This window comes from Peromyscus leucopus, chromosome 2 (assembly GCF_004664715.2).
Source record: "Peromyscus leucopus breed LL Stock chromosome 2, UCI_PerLeu_2.1, whole genome shotgun sequence".
Taxonomy (NCBI): Eukaryota; Metazoa; Chordata; class Mammalia; order Rodentia; family Cricetidae; genus Peromyscus; species Peromyscus leucopus.
This window is the reverse complement of record NC_051064.1, coordinates 110,205,471-110,228,217: the sequence shown is the minus strand read 5'-3', so window position 1 is coordinate 110,228,217 and position 22,747 is coordinate 110,205,471. Positions and strand designations below refer to the sequence as shown.

At 45.9% G+C, this 22,747-nt stretch overlaps 1 protein-coding gene across 3 annotated transcripts in view; it reads left to right on the top strand.

Annotated features, from left to right (window-relative positions):
* Tceanc2 (transcription elongation factor A N-terminal and central domain containing 2) overlaps window positions 1-22,747 on the top strand; it is a 45,321-nt gene that overhangs the window by 15,245 nt on the left and 7,329 nt on the right. For all 3 annotated transcript variants that reach the window (XM_028888217.2, XM_028888209.2, XM_028888194.2), the window contains exons 3-4: window positions 140-281; window positions 18,915-19,108. In XM_028888217.2, the coding sequence (XP_028744050.1) occupies window positions 140-281; window positions 18,915-19,108 (336 nt within the window). The remainder of the gene's footprint in view (window positions 1-139; window positions 282-18,914; window positions 19,109-22,747) is intronic.

Sequence of the window (22,747 nt, the reverse complement as noted above, 5' to 3'; positions counted from 1 at the left end):
GGGGCCGTCAGACACTGTGCTTTGGTTCAGGTCATAATCAATAATTCATATGTCAATAGGAGAGCCATTAGCTCAGGTGAAGGCAGATGTCTTTCTAATGAAAATGTTCCATTTTCCAAATGACTTTTCTTTTTCACAGAGAGTTGTGGTTGTAGAAGACATAAAAAGATGGAAAACTATGTTGGAGCTTCCTGATCAAACCAAAGAAAACCTAGTTTTAGCCTTACAAGAATTAAAGAAGAAGATACCCTCCAGGGAGGTGTTGCTGTCGACGAGGATAGGTATGTCCTGAGCCCTGTGAAGAGTGCTTCCAGTGTGTCTCCCCTTCCTCCTGTACTTCGTGAGTTGTTGGGCCCATCTGAACTCTCCACACTGTCCCTGGAGGGGACCATGGTTTAGAACATCTTACTAGCCTCAGACTAATACTTTTATAATATATAGTAAAAATTCAAGAAAAAAAAAATGAAGTGAAAATAGACAGAACACAGTCCTCAATCTTTTCAATTTTTTGTTTTCATTTTATTGTGTGTTGGGAGGGTGTCTCTTTGCCACAGTGCACATATGGAGGTCAGGGGACAACTTAGTGGACATTCGTTCGCTCTCTCCAACATGTGGCAAGGTTTGGTGGCAAGCACCTTTACCCACTGAGCCATCTGGCCACCCCTCCCCCCACCTTGGATCAGAATGAACCAAGTTACTCTGTTCAGTTATTATATAAGGTTTTTAAAGACCGGGTTCAATTTCTGTACTTACCATATAGACTGGTAAGAGACAGTGACATATGGGAAACATTCTGAGTGTGCCCGACGCCCATTGTACAGAAATGATTGCGACTTGCTGGTGCCCTCGAGGAGCTGAGGGTTTGGTGGAGCAGTGATGGGCAGACGAACAGGAGCAGCGCCCGCTGCGGCTGTAAATAAGCACGTGCGACAGGACACTGTCCACTCTCCGATCTGGAGAGTCTGTCCGGCCAGAGACAGAGCAGCTGCCCCAATCGGGGACTCAGAAAGACTTCATACGGGAGGTGGGTGGCATCTCAGTTCCATCTTGAGGGAAACTCAGCTTCATCTGTCATCAGTGGCAATAACTGGCAAAGCCTGGTTTATAAACCACAGCGACAGCGACGTTAGCTGCTGTGTCATTTATTATAGCTTTGGAGATGTTTCAAAGGTAAGTGCCGACCACGTGGAATTGCCGTTTTAGTACAGCACACAACTGTGGGTAATATGCAGGGAGGAACAACATGTGTTCCTCAAGCTGCTCCCTGCTCCCCAGAGAGTCCAGGGTAGTCTTTCACAGCTGCTGCTGCCGCCGCCCTCACTGGTGCCTTCTCTGCCTCCCCTTGACCTCTGGTTCCTGAGAAGCAGGAGAGAGCAGCGTCACACTGTCACTAACAGCTGGGGAGAGCTGTGCAGAGTCCCCAGGGAGCCCCCAAGAGTCTTAGAGTTGCACCCCTGTAATGTAAACCAGCATCTGAGGAAATGAGATGCTTAAAGAACATAAAACCCTATCATTATAGCCAAGGCGAGTCTCCCATCTGCGGCAGGATTGGCTGTCTTTATAGGTTGTGGTCACTAGAGGGCAGTAAGACCATTCCTCACAGTAAGCCTGTGAGGCCTTTCCACCAGTAGAGGGTACTAGTGTTTAATATTTTATGACCTGTTTATTTATGCACATATGTATGTATATGATCCTGTTTAGACAAACGCCACAGATACCATTCATGATCAGATCTTAAATCTCAACATAATAAGCTCAGAATGGCCTAAAAGGCAGGACAGGTGATCATTTTAAAAACCATTTCTGTCTGACCTTTGAGTACAATTGTGAGTGCTTTCCAGAATGGGTGTGTCGGATGTCCAGAGATTACAGCTCAAGAGCCATAATAGAACTGCCACGAGGTTTGACTTGCCAGGAACTGGAATCATCCAGCTTTTGAATCCTGACCTTACTCAAGCCTTCCTTGAACTTGAAATTGCATGGAATGCAGGAGTTCTTGGTTCCTTTACAGTTATATCAGGTGAAATTCTTACTTGGATCATTTCCTGAGAATGTTTATGCTTCAACTTTTAGCCTTCCTGCCTGGCTCTACCTTGTAGAGTGTAAGCAATAAATATCTGCAGAATATCTCCTGTGTGCTTGGAACTGTGGGGTATAAAGGAGACAGGAACTGTGCCCCTCTTTGGAGCTTTAGATCTGATGGAAAGAGGGGCAGTTTAATAAGAGTTTTGTCTGCAGTGTAGTACAGCGCTCTGATGATGGGGAGAAGTTAGTTAGCCGAGTGTATGGAAGGAGGAGAGAAGGTGTTGAAGAATGTGTCAGGCAGAGGATGCATCATGGAAGCTGCAGAGAGCGTGGAGGTGGGAGAGAGAACATGGTCGTATTCCAAAAGCGTCGAGTTGTTAGGTGTATTTAAAATGTAATATGCCAGAGAGAGTATGGCAAGAAATGAGGCTGAGAGACAGTCTGGACCAGATGGAGAAGGCTTTTTGTAAGCAATTCAGAACTGGGTTTTTTTTTTTTTTCCCAATATATTAGTTATCTATTACTGTATAAAATTGTCCTAAAATTTAGCTGCTTAAGAAAGTATTATTTCACATAGTTTCTCTGAGGGTCAGCAAACCAGGATCCAGCTTATCTGAGTGGTTCTGGCTCACAGTGTGTTTATTTTGGTTTATTTTGGTTTGGTTTGATAGGGGTTCTTACAACCTGGCTGGCTGATTCTCTTATCTCCATCACCTAAATACTGTGATTAGAGGTGATACCACTCCTCCTGGCATTCATTGTCTTTGAAAAGCTTGTCATTGGGCTGTTGGTTAGAGCTGCAGTCTTTGGTGGGACGGGCTTCCAAGTTCACACGTGTTAGAGGACTGCTCTAGAAGGCCCTTAGTTCCTCATCACATAGACTGTCCTCATGGCTGCTCCTCACAGCAGCTGCCTTCCCCAGAGCCAACGATCCCAGAAAGGACAGGAATCGAAACAACGTCAACTCAGAAGCCACAATTTGCTGTTTGTTTCTTTGGTTGGTTTTTTGAAACAGAGTTTCATTATATAGACCAGGTTGGCCTGAAACTCATTGTTTACCCAAACTAGCCTCAATTTGTGATTATCTTGCCTCAGGCTCTCAAGTGATGGGATTACAGGCATAAGCTGTCATGCCTGGTTTCCATAGTTTCTTTTGTAGCTTGATCTCAGAAGTAACACACTATCATTTTCATTGTCTTCTGCCAGTGGCTGCATTTGACCAGCCTTGGTATGTTTTGAATACACAAGGTGTGGTTCCCAGATGAGACTCAGTGAGGGCTGTCCTGTGTGCTGGCTACTACAGCATGTATTCCTTTTTATTTATCCCACATATATTTCCCAGACCAAAAGTTCATGCTTATTTGTTGAGCAGTTACAACCATTCTCTTTTCAAATGTGTTTTTACTTTCTCTGTTCCTTCCTGAGATGCTACAAGTAAAACTGTGTTATGCCTGTTCTTCATATTTGTATCTGTCATATCCTTTGTCCCCTTATCCCTCTCAGCAGTCCAGATAATTTCTTCAGATATATGTCTTCCAAACTACTGATTCTCTCTTCTGCTGACTCTTGACTCATTCCTGAGTTCTTCATTTCAAAACTGTTTTCATTTGTTCATGTTTCCTATTTTCTCTAGAATCATAGAACATCTCAGAGGAAATGTCTAAAAAGATATTGGATGCAGCCTTTAATTCTAACAGTCAGGAGGCAGAGGCAGGTGGATCTCTGAGTCCGAGGCCAGCCTGGTCTACAGAGCGAGTTCAAGGACAGCCAGGGCTACACAGAGAAATCCAGTCTTGAATAACAAAAGAACAAATCGAAACAAAAAAAAAAAACAAGATGTTGGATGCATAAAGCTGAAACTAAAGAAAGATTGTAACTATTTCAGTGGGAATAATTTATCATCAGCATATAGCGAGGAACTGAGGAGACAAAAATAGATAAGCCTTTGCAGGGAGACAGTAAGGAAAGCAAAGAGCCACGTCCAAAATCCTGAAGCACAGGAATATTTAAGGGATGTTTAGGACCACACTGAGAAAGTTGGCCAGAGGGACAGAAGAGAATGTTGTCATTTAAATGGAAGAGTCGGGGTTCAGAGGGAGGCATGGTCAGCTGTACCCATGGTTATCACTGGACCAAATAAGCTTAGTCTAAAAATGGCACTGGCTTATAAAATAAAGTCATTAGTAGCTTTAGGACAGGCTCAGAGTCAAGGTTGGGGCAGGAGCTAGAGGAGCGAAGAGGGGGTGCGGAAATGGAGTTGGTGAGAGAGAGGTGACGGGATTGGGGGGTGGGTGAGAAAGTACAGGGTTTTAAGGCAGGAGAGAATCATAACATTGAACGCTGATGAGAAGGATCCAGTAGAGTGAGGAGTTAGCATTGCAGAAGCTTACAGGGTGAGGTCTCCGTGTTCAAACTGATGAGCAATGTGAAGATCAGCAAGAGCCTTGCATCATTGGAGCTGCATTTTATTCTCAGTCTGAAATAATTCATTCACCTGACACATATCAAGGACCTTGCTATACCGCACCTTACGTTAAGTGCCCGAGAATGATGCCTGGTCTGTGTTTGTATGATCCCCATAGTTCTTGCTTAGAAAAGAAGCATGTAAGTATACAGTTGAGATTGACTTGAAAATGCAAGAGTCAGGGCATGTACCAGGGTCTGTGAAGGTGCAGTGGCTCGCTCCTCTCAGTGAACTGGGAAGGGTTTCATAGAAATGTGGCTTTGTTGGTCAGAATGAGCTCCTGTTTGTGGCAGGCAGAGGCATGAGGAAGGGAAGAAAGGAAAGGCTGAAGTTCTGAAAAGACACATTAGGATGTGGATACACGAGGAGAGTAGCGCGCGAGATGGGCCTGCCTGGGAAGAAGCTGGACAGCCGGACAGCCGGACAGCCTGCTGGCTCTGGACTTGATCCCCAGTGCTGTGTTTTCTAGTGTGTGTTTCCAGAACTCTGGTCCGGTAAGGTATCTCGTGAAGAAAGGGTGCTGGGTTCAGGTAAGCTTAGAAAATGCTGCCTTACTGTCTCCTCCTTTGGAGATTGTCAGCATAATTTCTCACGTAATTATGAGAAACTGGGCTGGAAATGTAGTTTGGTGGTAGAGCATCCGTCTGGTTTTCACAAGGCCCTAGGGCCAGTCCCCAGCACCACCATATGACAGACAAACAATCAAGCTTGTTGGTTTTGTTTTTAACTCAGGGTTGCTAATGAAAGCGTTTAGTAGAATATCTTATTAGAAACCTGCTAGCTTAAAAAATACACTGTTGTAACCCTTTGATGCTTTTGATGCTCTTAAGCTACGGGACGTATGACTGGAGTTTCCGATAGACAGGGAAAAAGGTAAAGGTGAGGGATACTGGGGGAAGGGAGACCGCAGAGGTGGCCAGGAGGCATTTGTTCAGCTAATAGTCATACAAGGCCTGCTCTGCTGCTTACATGTAAACCATCAACCCAGCCTAGAATCACGGAAAGAGAGCCTTGAGGAGGATCCAGTTATCTCGATCCGGTTGTCTTGCGGGCAGTTCTTTGGGAGATTATCTTAACTGATAATTGGTAGAGGAAGACCCAGCCTCCTGTGGGAGGGAAGCTCTACTCCCTGGCTTGCGGCCCAGGATATATGATAGTGGAGAAAGCTAGCTGAGTGCACGTAAGGGTTCTGGCATTTCTGCTCTCCGCTCGTGACTGTGGCTGTGAGGCTTTGAGTTCCTTCTTGACTTCTTGGCAGTAATGAGCTAACCTGGGACTGTCAGCCATGTCAGACCTTCTTCCCTAAGCTTCCTTTTGCCACAGTGTTTTATTACATCAAGAAATGAAACTAGAACACCTGCCATGTGCCAGGCACTGTAATGGATGCCTGTGATCGACACCGACCAAGAGCTCTACCCTAGCAGGGCATGGTGGATCATACCTATAATCCTAGTGCTCAGGAGGCTAAGGCAGGAGGATTGCCATGGGTGTGAGGCTATCCTGGACTACATAGTGAGTTCCTGGCTACAGAGACCTTGTCTCAAAATAACAATTAATAGCAAAAGGAAGCAAAGCCCAGAGAAGAAACAGAAATCATTTGTGCGGTGGTAGATGATGGCAGGTCATGGAAAAGCAGGGCAGGTACGAAGACCCCGACAATGGTGTGTTGATGCAGACAGGAGTGTCATGGAGAATGCCATCTGAGCAAACACATACAAGCTGTGCGGGCGTGAGGCATGGGGACAGAGCGTGACTCTGGTCACTGGGGTGAGACATGATGAAAGCATGAAGGACTGAGAGAATGGAGCGGAGAGCCCTTAGCTGGACTTCACACGGACCAGCTGTGGGAGTGGGGCAGTGTGATAGCCCATCGCCTCTCCTGTCGCCAGAGCTACCTCCTTACTGGCCCTGCGGCCTGCCCACGGGCACCAGTCTTCCTGTTGGCTGTCTTTGCGTCTTTCCCAGACACGTTGTTCCTCTTTTCCCTTTAGACCCAAATTTCTTTCAAAGTGATCCCTGCTCACAGTGCTCTTCTCCGCCTGTCTTGCTCTCCCGGCGGCGGCGGCGGCGGGCTCCTCTCACAGTGCTCTTCTCCGCCCTTCTCGCTCTCCTGGCGGCGGCGGCGGGCTCCTCTCACAGTGCTCTTCTCCGCCCTTCTCGCTCTCCTGGCGGCGGCGGCGGCGGCGGGCTCCTCTCACAGTGCTCTTCTCCGCCCTTCTCGCTCTCCTGGCGGCGGCGGCGGGCTCCTCTCACAGTGCTCTTCTCCGCCCTTCTCGCTCTCCCGGCGGCGGCGGCGGCGGCGGCGGCGGCGGCGGCGGGCTCCTCTCACAGTGCTCTTCTCCGCCCTTCTCGCTCTCCTGGCGGCGGCGGCGGGCTCCTCTCACAGTGCTCTTCTCCGCCCTTCTCGCTCTCCCGGCGGCGGCGGCGGCGGCGGCGGCGGCGGCGGCGGCGGCGGCGGCGGGCTCCTCTCACAGTGCTCTTCTCCGCCCTTCTCGCTCTCCTGGCGGCGGCGGCGGGCTCCTCTCACAGTGCTCTTCTCCGCCCTTCTCGCTCTCCCGGCGGCGGCGGCGGCGGCGGCGGCGGCGGCGGCGGGCTCCTCTCACAGTCACCCTTCCCTCTCAGGACACAGTGATTTTTGTTCTGCTCCGATCCAGTGCTCTTGTCTCAGTTCTCATCTTCCCAGAGCTGTGATTTGAAACCATTGATTGTTTTCCTTTCTCTTGGCATTAGTGACACCGATCTGGCTGCTATTTCTCTATTTGTCAACGGTTTCCCTGCACGCTCTTATCTCGGTTTGTAATTTACTTATTTAATTAGTTACTTCTTTATTTTCTGTTTGCTGGGCAGTAACTCCATGCCAGCAGACCCGTGCTGTAGTGTGTACAGTGTGTCTCAAGCCTTGCTCTACAGAACAGGAGTGCAGAATACTCTTGTTCATGAGTGCAGAATACTCTTGTTCATGAGTGGGAAAGGACAGGATCGGACCGGGGTTCTCCACGACTCTGCTCTTCCTCCGTCTCTGTTTCTTGATTCACTCTGTCGTTCCCCAACAAGCAAGGATGCTTCTTTAGGAAGGGCAGCTCAACCCCTAGCTCATTTAGTCAGTGCTCGTGGCTCCAGCTTACCCAAGGCCTTCCTCTAGACTGCCCTGTGTACCTCTTGTCTTGATCCTTAATCTAGACTGCCCTGTATTCATTTACTGGTAATAGTATCATTTTCCTTTTAAAATATGTATTTCTTTATTAATTATGTGTGCTTATCTGTGAGGGTACATACATTCCAAAGTGTGTGTGTGTGTGTGTGTGCGTGCGTGCGTGCGTGCGTGCGTGCGTGCGTGCGTGCGTGCGTGCGTGTGTGTGTGTGTGTGTGTGTAGAGCAGAGGACAGCTTTGGAAGTCTGTTCTCTTTCTACTATAGGGGTCCTGGGGAGCAAATTCAGGTTGGCAGCCTTGGTGGCAAGTGCCCATTTTATCCACTAAGCTATCTTGCCAGCCCATATTTTTTTTCCTGATTTGCATGAAATCTTCTTAGCTGCTTCAGTTTGTGAACAAGGAAACCTACAGAGCTAACTTGACTTGTCCAAGGTCACAGAGTGAGTTAAGCTCAGAAAGGTACCAGAGAAGCCAGCATTCTTCCTGGTTAGCTCGCGGCACTGTGCCCTGGTCACTAGCCACATGGCCTTTCTCTGTGGGGTCTGCCAGCTTCCGAAACTTTACGTCTTTTAAATAAGAATATAGAGTTTTCTTTTGTGCCTCATGTGTGAGTTTCCTGCTGGTATTTCTATTTAGTCAGTTTCCCTAGCATTTTGAATTTTTTGTTTGTTTGGTTGGTTTGGTTTTTCAAGACAGGATTTCTCTGTGTAACAGCCCTGCCTGTCCTGGATCTTGCTTTGTAGACCAGGCTGGCCTTGAGCTCAGATCCGCCTGCCTCTGCCTCCTGAGTGCTGGGATTAAAGGCGTGCGCCACCATACCCAGTTGCATTTTGAATTTTTTTTTTAATTTTAAAGATTTATTTATTTATTCTGCTTGCATATATCCCTTCAGGCCAGAAGAAGGCACCAGATCTCATTATTGATGGTTGAGAGCCACCGTGTGGTTGCTGAGAATTGAACTCAGGACCTCTGGAAGAGCAGCCAGTGCTCTTAACCTCTGAGCCATCTCGCCAACCCCATTTTGAATTCTTACATAAACTCTTTTTAATGGAAATGTCCATCTCAAGTGACACTGTTAGACTAGAAATACATATTTGGAAGTAATTTTTTTTTAGGAAATGTCTGTTTAGAATCACAAAAGTGAATGATTCTCTGAGTTAAAGGAATACAAAAAAGGCCAAGGATTGAACCTGGAAGAAAATGCATGGTAAGAAATGGGAAGAGAGGGAGCACAGCGGCTGTGGAGAGAGGGAGCACAGCGGCTGTGGAGAGAGGGAGCACAGCGCCTGTGGAGAGAGGGAGCACAGCGCCTGTGGAGAGGCTAAGGGGATGTAGAGGGCAGGAGAAAGGCCGCGCAGTAAGTGCACGTGGGCCAGGGACAAGTGTCTCGGGAGACATTGGAAATGAGTGGTCCCAAGACTCTCGAGTGCTCAGGGAAGCTGAGGGCCACAGATGAAAAGGAACCTTGCAGTTAGTGGGCCTCTGTGAGTGGATTCCTTTATTACAGACCAGTGGGCCGGGGCATCGAGCAAACAGAAGACAGGCCATGGTGAGGGCTGGCAAGCAGGCAGGCCCCACTCACTGTAGTTCTGCACACGAGAGTCCAGGGGGAGGTTTCGGTCAGTTATGTTGACCTGATCTCAGAGGTGGCTCACTGCTGTAACTTGTGCTTGGTCAGCTACAATACATCGCTACTCACATGTATAAAGTGCTGCCACATCCATGACCCATTTGACCCAGGTAACAATCCTACACAGTCATTGTAATTATTTTCTATTTTTGAAAATGGGAAGATCGAAGCTTCGTGAGTTTAAAGTAACTTGCTCCAAGTCAGACAGCCAAGTGACGAGCCACAGTTCTAAGAGGTTCTTACACTGACGCGTCCCGCCACTTCCCGACTCCTGAACTCGGGCAAAGCTGAAGCGAAGATGCTGGCAGGGTCACAGGGTCACATTCCTTCTGAAGGCTGGAAGGGCAGTTCAGTTCCTTTTTAAAGCTACCTGCTCTTCTCCATCTTCAAAACTGGCAATGTGAAGTAGAGCTCTCCTCACAGCCCATCTCTCTGACCCACCCTTCTGCCTCTTCCCCACACCCCCACCTTGTCCCAGTTCAAGGGACCCACTTTGGAAAATCAAGGCTAATCTCATCTCAGGGTCCTTAACCTTAGTCACACCTGTGAAGTCTCATTTGCCATGTAAGGTAATGTAGTCACAGAGGTAATGCGGGCATCTCTCGGGACGTCGTGTTGACCAGCGTCCTTACTTAGGCAGACTGTTTCAGGCCTCCACGTTCTCGCTCTCTTCTTACGCTCCTTGAGTAACTTTAGAGACTGGGGAAGCGCTGCCTGTTGTGGTTTGCCCTGGTTAGTTGAATTGACTCAGTCGTTCTTTAGGACCCTTGGGGACCCACTTCAGTGATGTCCTAGGGCCTGTAATAGCATCATGCATCAGTGTGTTTGGTGTGTTAGTCCTGCCTGGAGATTCTTAGTGCAGAGCTGTGTCTTGCCCAGCATGCTGGCCAGTGCCCAGCCTGGGCCTGGGATATCCCTAGTATTTGGTAATGTTTTCTGAATGACCGAACAGCTGCTTCCTGTGGGGAATTTGTTTTAACAATGTGTTAGGATGCAGAAACCCTTAACCTTAAACCCAGGGGACCTGACCGAGGTCATAAGACCAGCAGTGACATTGCTTACTTTAAAACATAAACTTCATAGAGCAAATAATGACTTTTTGCAGATCATTAACTTCCTTGATGTAGCTACTGACCAACTTGTAACCTTGGAGAAAGGTCATGGAACCTCTCTCTCTTTTTCCGTTGAAATCAGAGAAGGTAGGACTGTTTGATCACCAGAGGTGAGAGACTTAGGGCAGAAGCTGGGCTGCTTATGTATGCTCTTGACGACCAGCCCGGATTTCCACCTGGCTTCCTAAAATACTTAGCCCTCAGTACCTCGGGCTCTTTACCTGTAAGATAGGGAACTGTCGCAGCATCAACTAGGTTGTTCTGGGGCTTGCAGGAGTTAAGTTAGATACTGTTAGATACTCGACTGCCATGACAATACCCAAGAATGTCAATTCAAAGGAGGAAAGACCGATGCTGACCATGGTCAGTCTCAGCCACGTTCCCTTGTCCCTGTTGTTCCCAATCCATGGTGCAGCGGGGCATCATGGTGGAGCATCGAGGTGAAACAGAGCTGCTCACCTCATGTGGGAAAGCAGACAAGGAGGAACACACCTCCTTCAGAGTTGCGTCACCAGTGAGCTTCCAATTAGCCCCACCTCCCAAAGTTGCCACCATTTCCCAGAAGTGCCAGCAGCTGGAGACCTGACCTCCAGTGTGTGAGCCATGGGAAACATTTGGCTTCCCCACAACAGACTTGTACAGTGCTAAGAAACTAGCTCAGAAATGTAACCCTAACATGCCTGTTGTGTTTTAAAATGTATGGTTCTGTCTCTGTTTTTCTAGGAAGGAGTCACTCCGGCTCACTCTTCCTTCCCTTCTCCACCTTGCTCTTGAGATGAGATTCTTGCCTCTTGTGGACAGTGTTGTGTAGCTGAAGTTTTCCTGTGTCCCGGCCTGCTGGCAGTCAGGACAAATCTCTCCCACTCGCATCTCGCAAGTAAACACACAGAGACTTATATTACTTACAAACTGTATGGCCGTGGCAGGCTTCTTGCCAACTGTTCTTAAATCTTAAATTAACCCATTTCTATTAGTCTATAAGTTGCCATGTGGCTCGTGGCTTACTGGTGTCTTATATCATGCTTCTCCTCGTGGCGGCTCACAGCGTCTCCTCCCTCTGCCTTCTTCCACCCAGAATTCTCCTCTCTCCTTGTCCCGCCTACATTATCCTTCCTGCCTGGCTACTGGCCAATCAGCATTTTATTTATCACTCAATCATAGCAGCATATATTCCCAGCGTACAGGACATCCCACAGCAGTGCTGTGCCGTCCCTCTAACTCCCTTTAGCCCTGCACTTCTAGGTTGTTTTCCGTGATACCCGCAGCTCCTCCCTGCCGCTCTGAACGTGGCCTTTTTGGGAACTCACGGATATACTGGCCCCTGAAGGCTAGAGGCAGTGACGCTGTCATTGCCTTGGCATGATTCCCAAGCTTCTGCCCTCTAGTTATTTCTCAGGGTCTGTCTTCTTGTTGTTGGAGAATACGAAGAAGGTGCCTTGCAGTATCTCAGTACAGCCTTGATGCACACTGTGTCGGGCCCTAATGATGGAGCCGTCCAGGATGTTGGAAGTTCAGGGAGTGGTCCCAGAGTCACACAGTTCAAATCCTGGCCTCAGGATCTCCGAGCTGGGATACCTTGACAAATTATTCTACTGAGCTTCAGTTTACCATTTATAAAAGGATACAGTAGAGAGGTTTGAGTTATTGTTAAGTAAGTGGACTAATCCACACTAAGCCTGGGATGATGGGCAGCAGAAATTCTGAGCAGGGGCAAGAACAGAATCAAAAACTTCATCTTCTCATTCACTTTGTTACAGCAGAGCTTTTATTTACAGTTGTGTGCTTGTCTCAATCAACTGCATCCATGTGTAAGTGGTAGTGCAAAACTAATTAGGAAACCAAACATAATTGTTTGAGCCAGGCATGGTGGCACACACCATTAATCCTAGCGCTCAGGAGGCAGGGGCAGGTGGAGTGTGAGTTCGAGACCAGCCTGGTCTACATAGTGAGTTCCAAGATAGCCAGAGCTACAGAGAGGAAGAGAGGGAGAGGGAGAGATGGGGAGAGAGGGAGAGAGAGAGAGAGGGAGGGAGAGGGAGAGAGAGAGAGAGAGAGACCTTGTCTCAAACAACAACAAACATAACAAACAGAAGTGGCCATGGTTTGATTCAGTTCAGCAAACACTTGCTGACTCTTTTGTGATAGCCCTGTGCTGAGGACTTGGAATATTAGTAGAGCAAGGTATAGGTTCTGCCCTTAAGATGTTTACAAGTTAGAGGAGAAAGCAGGTCTTCAATTATTCTAGGCAGAGCTGGGGGTGTGGGTCTGTGGTAAAATGTTTGTCCAGCAAGTGTAAGGACTTGAGTTTGATATCTAGCACTACCAAATAATAATAGAAGTCACAATAATAATAAATAAAAAGAATAAATATTTCAGGCAGAAGGAACCATGTGAGCTAAGACTCAGAAATGTGACAAGGCCAGACAGTGTGACCCCAGAGCAGACATGCAATTTTAATTTCTGTGGAAGAGCTGGGGATGGAGGGAGAGGAGAGTGATACAGAGGAGATGTACAGCCAGAGTGGTCCCCAGCTAGCCAGAGCTTTAGTACTGTATTTAGAAGCTCACTTGAGTGCATTTTGTGATTCATATTCTCCCTCAATTTTTCCCCTTCCTCTCCCCCTTTTTCTCTGTGTCTTTCTCTCCTTCTTATTAGGCAAGTGTTTTACCACTGAGCTCTACCCTATCCCCATCAAGTAACCATAAAACAGTATTATGGCTTCAGGGTAGAAGATGAATTGGAAAGGACAGAAGTTGCCTAGTTCTTGCATATGCTGAGCAAATGCTCTACCACTAAGTCACATCGCTGGCCCTGCCTAGAATACTTAAATACCAGCTTTCTCCCCTAATTGTAACCATGTTAATTTGAACCGTCTCATTAGACCCAGGAGTGGTGAGGAGAATGTGAGTCCGGACCACAGGAGTGGAGGGGGGACGGAGGAGGGGGAAGTGTTAGAGCGGTGCACCTGTGTGGACTAGAGAGATGGTTCAGAGGCTAAGAGCACTGACTGCTCTTCCAGAGGGTCTGGGTTCAGTTCCCAGCACCCACATGGCAGCTCACAGCTGCCTGTGACTCCAGTTTCAGGAGACCCCACACCCATAGTAAAATACTAATGCACATAAGACAAAAATAAATAAATTACAAAAATAAATAATTTTTTTTAAAAAGCAGTGGACCTGTGTCTTGGAGTGAGAGGACAGGGGAGCATGTGTTGCTATTGTGTGAGCAGAAATGTTGAGTCTGGAGTACTTTAGAACGAGGTGTCCAGTAAGACGTCTGCTTCAGGTGGAGGTTGGAACACAGGAGCAGGTGGATTACCTGGGACAGTCAGGTAGAGAAAGAAGCCGGGGACAGTGCCCAGACTGGGGTCCTCAAGTAAGTACAGGTTAGTCTGCAGTGGGCACGTCCCCCGTACAAGACAGGAGTGTCTAAGAAGGATTGGAGAAGATAGTTCAGAAGGAAGAAGGCCTCAGTCTCGGGTGCCACAGAGAGGCTATGAAGGCCTCAGTCTCGGGTGCCACAGAGAGGCTATGAAGGCCTCAGTCTCGGGTGCCACAGAGAGGCTGTGCAGTGCCAGGACAGAGATGGCCCCTGGATTTGGCACAGGACTGCGTTTTCTCTCTCATGGCTGGAGAGGGCACTTTTTCTAGGAGAGCAGAGGATACGGTGAGGACCAGGAGGTGGGAAGGACCCGTCCCCACACACACTGCTGCTATTAGGGGCATTATGTGCAGCAGCCTTGTGGTGTGTGAGTCGAACTGCACAGACAGAGGCCTGCCACTCAGAAGAAACCTCTGTTAATAATTTTTTTGTAAAATTTTTAAGACTTTTTTCTCTGCGTATAAACAAATATGGTGTTTATATGTATCTACATATGTAATTTTTAGAGTAAATATTGGCTCCCACCGAACGTTCTCTTCTGCTGTTTCCACATGACTGAGAATTGATCATCCTGCATGGCCCTACATGTAGAGCTACCTGCCTGTTTACTTTTGTGTGTGTTTGTCTAGGGCTTTTGCAGTGTGGGTTTTTTTGAGACAGGGTCTTACTGTGTAGCCCAGGCCTGCCTCTGCCTCCTGAGTGCTGGGTTGCAGATGTGTACGGGCATGCGCAGCTTACTTATTCCAGTTACTGCTGGAATGTACTATGATTTTTAATAAGTTGGACCCGTGATGATGAGCTCATAGGCTGTTCCTGGCTTTTCCTGACTTCAAACAGCACTAAGGTGAATGTTTCTGTTCGCTTTGACAGGGCGGGTATAGGCCAACCTCTGAGGACTGTCATCACCTGTTCAGCTGTCTCAGGGCTGGCATCAAGTGATGCTCTGTCGGTGTCTTCAGTGAAGGTGCCTGAGTCCTGCAATGTCTTCTTTCTCTTCGTCTTTTTAAATATTTCCCAATTTGGTGCTAGAAATGACAGCTATGGCCTCGAATCTTCTAAACACATGCACTCCCACTTAGTCACGCCCTCAGCCACACCTTTGTGTCTGCAGCATTCACAACACTGACCAGCAGCATAAAGGTCTGCTGAGTGAATAATCTCAAGGACACGGAGATTCTGCCTTTAGAAAGGAGAGTGTCCAGGAGTGAGCTCCGCTTTTAAGTGATGTGTTTCAAAAGCACTTTCCTGAGCGTTCGTTAGCTGGAAAACACCTCCAGACATGGCTAATGAGTGCTATGTTCTTCTCCTGTGTGGGTGATGAGTCTGTTTTCTTGTCCCTGGTCGGCAGGAAGACAGATAAGAACTCTGTAACTAACTGGTTGGAGTGGGAAGTTACACTTACTGTTACATTGCTGTTATCATCTCCTAGCATGACTTTATTTTCATCTCTAGGATTCTGCTCACAGAACCTTTTAAGTGAGGGTAGTATATTTCGATCCCTGAAATACTAGTGCCTGGTGCAGAACCTTGTACACGTGACCTTTGGCAAATGTGTGGAGAACAGTGACTCAAGCTGTGTTGAGCTGTACATTTGGCATTATTGGGGAAGTGGTTTGACTGTTACCTAACTTAAATCTCTGTTTCCCATTGTTCAGTGATAACTCTTTTATTACATGTTAAGTCCATCCTTCCCTCTCTCTCTTGCAGATGGAATCTGACTGTGTTACCTAAGCTGACTTCAAACTCAGTAGGCTTAAGTGATCATCCTCCTGCCTCAACTTCCTGAGTAGCTAGTACTACAGGCATGTGCCACTGCACCCAACTTTATATTAGATTCTTAAATATATGTTTCTGGGCCTTTTTTATTTCATAAATTCATCCATTCATTTTAGTGTTGGTCTGTGTAATTTTAAGTAATGTTGCTTTATAATGTGTTCTGATACCTTAGAAGGCTATTGTAGCAGGTTAACCCCTCTGTTTATATTCTTGTGCAGCATAGTTCCTAAGTGAAGTCTAGAAATATTTGGTTGTCTTCTAATAAGAACTATCTACTGAGATTTTTTTAAAATTGAGATCCTGTTAAATCTATAGGCTCTTCTTTTTGGTTTTGGGTTTTTTTAATGTTTATTTGTTTATTGTTGTTTGTTGTTGTTGTTTTAGATAAGGGCTCCTGTAGCACAGGCTGGTCTCAAACTTGAGATGTAACCAAGGATGCCTTAACATCCAGTGTCCTGCCACCAATCCTGAGTGTTACTATCACAAGCTTGTACTGCTACCTCAGTTTACAAGTCAGCTTCTTTACTGGTGTTTTTGTGTGTACCTGATGGTGTCTCCATCATGTCCTGGGATGTAGTCCCCTTTATTCAGGTGTTCTGTTAAGTACTTCAGTCAGCTATTCCTGTGGGTCTCTGCCAGCCTGTGCTCGCTGTGAGACCCACAGAAGAATGTACTCCTCAAGAAACTCACTTGGGCCAGGCGTTGGTGGCGCACGCCTTTAATCCCAGCACTCGGGAGGCAGAGCCAGGCGGATCTCTGTGAGTTCGAGGCCAGCCTGGGCTACCAAGTGAGCTCCAGGAAAGGCGCAAAGCTACACAGAGAAACCCTGTCTCGAAAAACCAAAAAAAAAAAAAAAAAAAAAAAAGAACACTTCTGGGGCTGGAGAGATGGCTCAGAGGTTAAGAGCACTGGCTGTTCTTCCAGAGGTCCTGAGTTCAATTCCCAGCAACCACATGATGGCTCACAGCCATCTACAATGAGATCTGCAGGCCAAACACTCACTGTATACATCCTAAATAAATAAATAAATGTTAAAAAAAAAAAAAAGAAAAAAAAAAAGAAACTCACTTGGTGAGCAAGAGGTGACTGCCAGATAGGTACAGTGTACACTGCTGATCCTGGTGGTGAGCACAAGGGGCAGGGCAGGGTACCAGCAAAGCTGTCGTAGCTGAGGAAGACTTCCTGGAGGAGGTGGGACTGGATGAGTCTTCGAAGCTGAAAGCTAAGCCAGCTCAAGAGGGAGGAGAGTATTTCAGGTGGGCAGAATGCTTATAAGGATGTAGAAGTAAAGAGACAAGAAAAAATATTCAAACATTTTAGGAGCTACAGGCAGCTGGTGTGGGGTGACAGGAAGGGGGTAGCTGGAAATGAAGCTAGGAAGCAGGGGAAGGTGGCAGGTTGTGAAGGGACCCCTGGAAGAGTTTGGCTGGAGGATTTAAGGGTTTAAATAGCAGAGTGAAATAATCAAATTTATGTTGCAGGAAAATAAATTATTTAAAAGGGAAAATACAGGGTAGAGAGATGGCATAGCAATTAAAGGTACTTTTCACCAAGCCTGACTGACCATCTGAGTTTGGTCTCAGGGACCCAGGTGGTGGAGGGAGAGGACCAACTCCTATAGGTTGTTCTCTGACCTCCACCTGTGTGCAGCATGGTACACAAATGCAAGACCCCCACACAGACGGATACACTGAATAGATACACTGAATAGATACACTAATAGATACACTAATAGATAAACTAATAGATACACTGAATAGATACACTGACTAGATACACTAATAGATACACTAAACACAATCAATAAATAAATGCCAAAACATTAAAAATACAAGAGAAGAAGACTTGGCACTGTGGGTAGTGTGTTGGTCTCACAAAAGACATACAAAGGTGAGACAGAGCCACTCTAGTTACTGTGATAGATGACGCTAAGGGTTCCTGAACTCAGCAGACACCACAGCTCCAAACTTCAGTGAGCATCTCCACAACATCTAGGTAATTTTCTACCTAATCCTAATGCGGTTTTCCTGCTTAACCAAATTAACAATAACTCCCCAGTATAATTTCATATCTAGTGCAAATCCATATTTCTTGTTTATTTCAAAATACCCTTTATGTGTTTCTGGCCAGGATTTAGATCACACATCCAGTTGGTAATCAGGACTCAGAATCTGAAGCCAACCTTGGTGAACAGTGCCATTGGCTCGAAGAGACCCTGCCTGCCTGGTGTCTCTCATAGGGTCAGGATACCGACGATGGCAGTCCATCCCCCACCCTCATGAAGTCCCATTAGCTTTTCCCTGCATAGCTCATACACTGGTATTGTCTTCTGACTGCGTCACTTATCAGGGCCCACAGAATGTTTCCTGTCAATCTTTTCATATTAGTTAAATAAGAAGTGTCCTTTTAGGGTCTGGGGAGACAGCTGTGGGTAAAGTGTTTGCTGTGCAAGCATGAAGACCTACGCCTGAACCCCCAGATATGGCCGCTGGAGGACACCGACAGGACCCCAGGGCTTACTGGGCAGTCAGTCTAGTGGAAAGCAGTCAGCCTCAGGTTTAGTAACAGACCCAAAGCAGAAGGTGGAGAGATGGTTCAGTGGCTAAGAACACTTGCTCTTGCAGGGAACCCGGTTTGGTTCCCAGCACCCCCATGGCTGCTCACAGCCATCTGTAACTCCAGTTCCAAAGGTTCTGACTCCTTCTCCTGACCTTCACAGGCACCAGATACACACATGGTACACATATACACATATGCAGGTAAAACATTCATACACATAATATAAATAAATGGATACGATGAGCAGCAATTGAGAAAGACATCCTGATGTCAACTTCTAGCCTCCATGCAATTGAGCACCTACACAAATATACACGTGTGCACACAACACCCACACCCACTCAAGAATATTCTTTCAATAAATACAGTTAATTTTTTAACTTAAAATATAGTAAGGTTCCAAAAAAGATAAATCTTAATTCAGTCTTTTTCATTGTGAGTTTGGAAACTTCTACTTTTGTTGTTATTGTTTGAGACAGGGTCTCACTAAGTAGCCTTGGCTGGCCTGAAACTCACTCTAGAGACCATGCTGGCCTTGAACTCATCAAGCTCTGCTGCCTCTGTCTCTGCCTCCTGAGTGCTGGGATTAACAGTGTGTTCTACTGCACTTGGCCTTGTTCTTTCCGAATCTTCTTGATGACTCGTCACATTGGCCAGTTCAGTTCTTCCCAGAGAGGGTCTCATTTTACCCGCATACATGCATTTCATGCGTACAGACGGATGCTTGCACAGAAGTCTTTGCATCCTCCAGTATGTGAGTGCCCCTCAGTGCTTTCCAGAAGACAGAATGCATTTCCTTCTGATTCTCTGTTCTAGGTCACACTGTGAACAAGATGCGCAGGCACTCAGATGCAGAGGTGGCATGTCTTGCCAAAGACATTCGCACCGAGTGGAAAACCTTCTTTGAAAAACATTTGGATAGACCTTCTATTGAAGTCCGAAGTGATCCAAAAACTGAGTCATTTCGAAAAAATGCCCAGAAATTACTCTCAGAAGCCTTGGAATTAGAGGTAAGGTTTTGAGTGTGATTGTGGGGGTTCCTAGTTAAATGAGCCTGTGTTCCCACAATGAGCTCTCCCCATCTCTGTGCAGGCCTGTCCTGCAAAGTTATTCTTGGGGATGGAGACAGTCAGCAGTTAGGAGCACCCCTTGATGCCTTGCACAGGACTCAGGTTTGGTTCCCAGCATCCCACTGGGTGGCTTACAACCGCCTCCATAACCTGCTCCAGGGAATCTGACTCCCTTTTCTGGCCTTTTTGCTCAGGCACACACATGCACACACATGCATACACATACATAAACATTTTTTAGATATTAAATAAATTAAATTAAACTGATAGGTTATTCTTCAAGGATTCTACATCTATGAGCGTTTGGGAAGAGTGTTGTATGTTAGCTTTGGAACTGCCAAGACCTGGCCCCAGTTCGGGTCCTTGTTGTGTACCTGAGGCACATTTCTCAGTGTTGCTGAGGCTTGTGCTCACCTGTGAAAGGAGAACTGAATCCCACCACCTGCGTTCTTGGGAAGGCTAAATGAACCACTGAGATGAAGGAGTAGTCTGTGATGCCTGCTGGTTAGAAGTCATGTAATAAATGTTGGTTTCTTCGAATTTCAATTCTTTCTCTTCCACTGAAATAAAAAATTTGAAATGTTGGAAATTATCAGTGACAATAAAGAGGAAACTCTGCTCCCTCATTGTTTGTTAAGACCTGTACTTTCAGATCCGTGGCATAAAATCAACTCGATGGGCGTATTCCATCACAGCCAGAAGCCCGGCTGATAGTGGTTGTTTGAGGTATCCATGCTGGAAAAAACTTTGATCATTAATAATAATATTAATCATGAGCCAAGCATGGTTAAAGCCAGCACACCTGTAATCTCAGCACTGGGGAGGTAGAGGCAGGCAGATCTGTAGGCTTAAGGCCAGCCTGGGCTACAGAGTAAAACTCTGTCTTGAAATATAGAAAAGAACTTAATGTTATGAGAAAACAGATATACAGCATCCATATTTTCCTACTATAATTTCTCCGTACTGAAATATCCTTCAAGATTAAATTGACAGACACAGAAGTTTGGGGCTGGCAAGATGGTTCCCTGGGTAAAGGCAGCACAGGCCTGGCACCTTGAATTGGATCCCTGACGTGTGTTTAAAGGGGAAGGAGAGAACTGACTCCATGAAGTTGTTCCTGACCTCGCGTGTGTGCCTTGCTGTGTGTGTCCACACATCACGACCACCCCTCCTGCAGGCAAATGGCAGCAAAAGACCTTTAAAGGAAGACTGAGGAGCGAGACTTAAGTGCTAGGCCTGTCCTCAGTTTCCTTTCTATCTCAGTTATTTATCCAGAAAGCAAATGGACTTGCGCTGTGTTATTTACACTTTTAAAAGAAAGACTTGGGTTTTTAAAATGCAAACTTAAAATTTCAAATGAAAAAGATACAGAACATATATTCAGGAAAAATATCTATAGATAAATAGAAAAATATGTTTTATTTATATAAAAGTATACATTTTATATATAGCTATAAGTAAATAGATAGATAGATAGATAGATAGATAGATAGATATAAGGATATAGAAAAAAGTCACCGTTGAACCTGCCTCCTAGATGTAATATTGTTAACATTTTGGTGCATTTCCTTTTATGGTGAATTATTACAGTTTTTGAAAGAAATTTCAGACAAGCTATGGTTAGCCAAGATTTATTTAGGGCAAATTATTTGCCAAATGTCCCATAAGATATTTTTATTGATTATTTAAATAACATTCCAGAAAATTGACATAATTATTTACATTTGTGTTGTCTCTTGAACCTTGCTCAATCTCAATTAGTGTCATCCTGTATCTCCCGTCCTATGCATCTTTATTCTCACGTCTGACTCTTACTGTCTGGTAGTACAGAGGCTCGCTGTGCTGTAAGATAGCTCAGCTTTTCCTAAAGGCAGCTTCCGTATGAATAATGAAGAGAGCAAATGTAGAAGTTGTAACTAATTTTCCAGAGTATCGATTAGCCAGCAGATTCACTATTTTAAATAAAGCTTATTTTTGAAATAAACCAGGATTACTGCCGAAACATACAGTGTGGTCTATAATACGCAGTTAATGTGGTGGTAAATACCAGTTCCCTGTGGTATCTTTTTAAGTAAATGATAATAACGAAGCCATGCTTGTAAGGATTAATGAGCAGTTTGCCTGCTATATTAAACTCCATAATAATTATCCTTTTAGTTTATCCATTAATTATCCTTTAAATGGCACATCAAGTGGTAAGCACTCAAGTGTTACAGAACGAAGTTGAAAAAGTGATACATTCGTTAGTGCTTTCCAGTGTAATTGGGAAAAATATCAGATTCAGTATAGCCAAATGGTTTTGTTCCCAAAGAGTTCCCTTTTTTTTTTTTTTTAAAGATTTATTTATTTATTATGTATACAGAAGAGGGCACCAGATCTCATTACAGATGGTTGTGAGCCACCATGTGGGTGCTGGGAATTGAACTCAGGACCTCTGGAAGAGCAGTTGGTACTCTTAACCTCTGAGCCATCTCTCCAGCCAAGAGTTCCCAAATTTTAAAAATGTAAAGTATGTATCTTACTCTCTTCCTTGCCCAAAAAGAGAAAACCAAACACCCTGTCTGCCTTGCATAAACAGCCTCAGATGGTATTCTTGTAAATGAATACAAATCCTTTTACCCATTACATAGGTTAATCCTTGCACCTGCCATTTCCTTAGTGAGGTGAATCCGTGGCCCACCTAATCCTGATCTGTGACAGTAGCCAGCGTTGGTTGCATCCGAATCAGACGTCAGGACTCCACAAGTGTGCTTTATCACGCTGTGGTCAACCTAAGTTCCCAGCCCGACGACTGAAACTTTCATGTATCCTAGGGTGTGTTTTTGCAAATCCCGACTCTCCCGAGTTTCTGTTTCAGTTCGTGCTTTAACAGTGAGAGTCCCGTGTGACAAATGCGCACCACTAAAGGTTCCCCTTTATCACGCTGCAGAATTTGCTTTCCGTGTTCGTGGATTGCTTCCTTGTTCCTGCAATAATGGACCAGATGAATCAAACGGCTGTTGGTGAAGCCCGGGTCCCATTGCCTCCCTTCCTTCCTTCCAGGTCTTTCTTCTTCTGTCCCTTAGATCTTTCCTCACGAGTGTCCCCCATCGAGTCTCTCTCACTTCCCCTCCTCATTATCCACTCTCCTTCCTACCTCACGGCCTGTGATCATTTCCCTATTATCATTAAAAAATGAACCTGATTCTAAAGGGAGCCCGTATCATTAAGAGTTGGGACACTGGCTGGTGGCCCAGTTGGTCGTCAGATGTTGCTAATGAGGTCCAGCTCAGGGGTATGTTCTCACACCGGACCGTTAGGGTGGTGGTGGGGTTTTTTTCTTCTTTGTTTAATGGATTCATGGATTCAGACTGTACCCCTGGCTTTGACCAGCTCTCTCATAAATGTATCCAGTGGTCAAAAAGAAGTGTGGCAAACTGTGTACAAATCCAGTTGTGCTAAGGAAAACCCTCGCATGGTTTTTCTCCAGTGAATAGTCAGTTCATTGTGGGATCTGCTAGGGACAGGGAGAACACAAGCTAAACAGTTGCCTCCTCACCTAAAAAGCTCACTCCCCTAGCTAAGTGCATGTGAGTTACT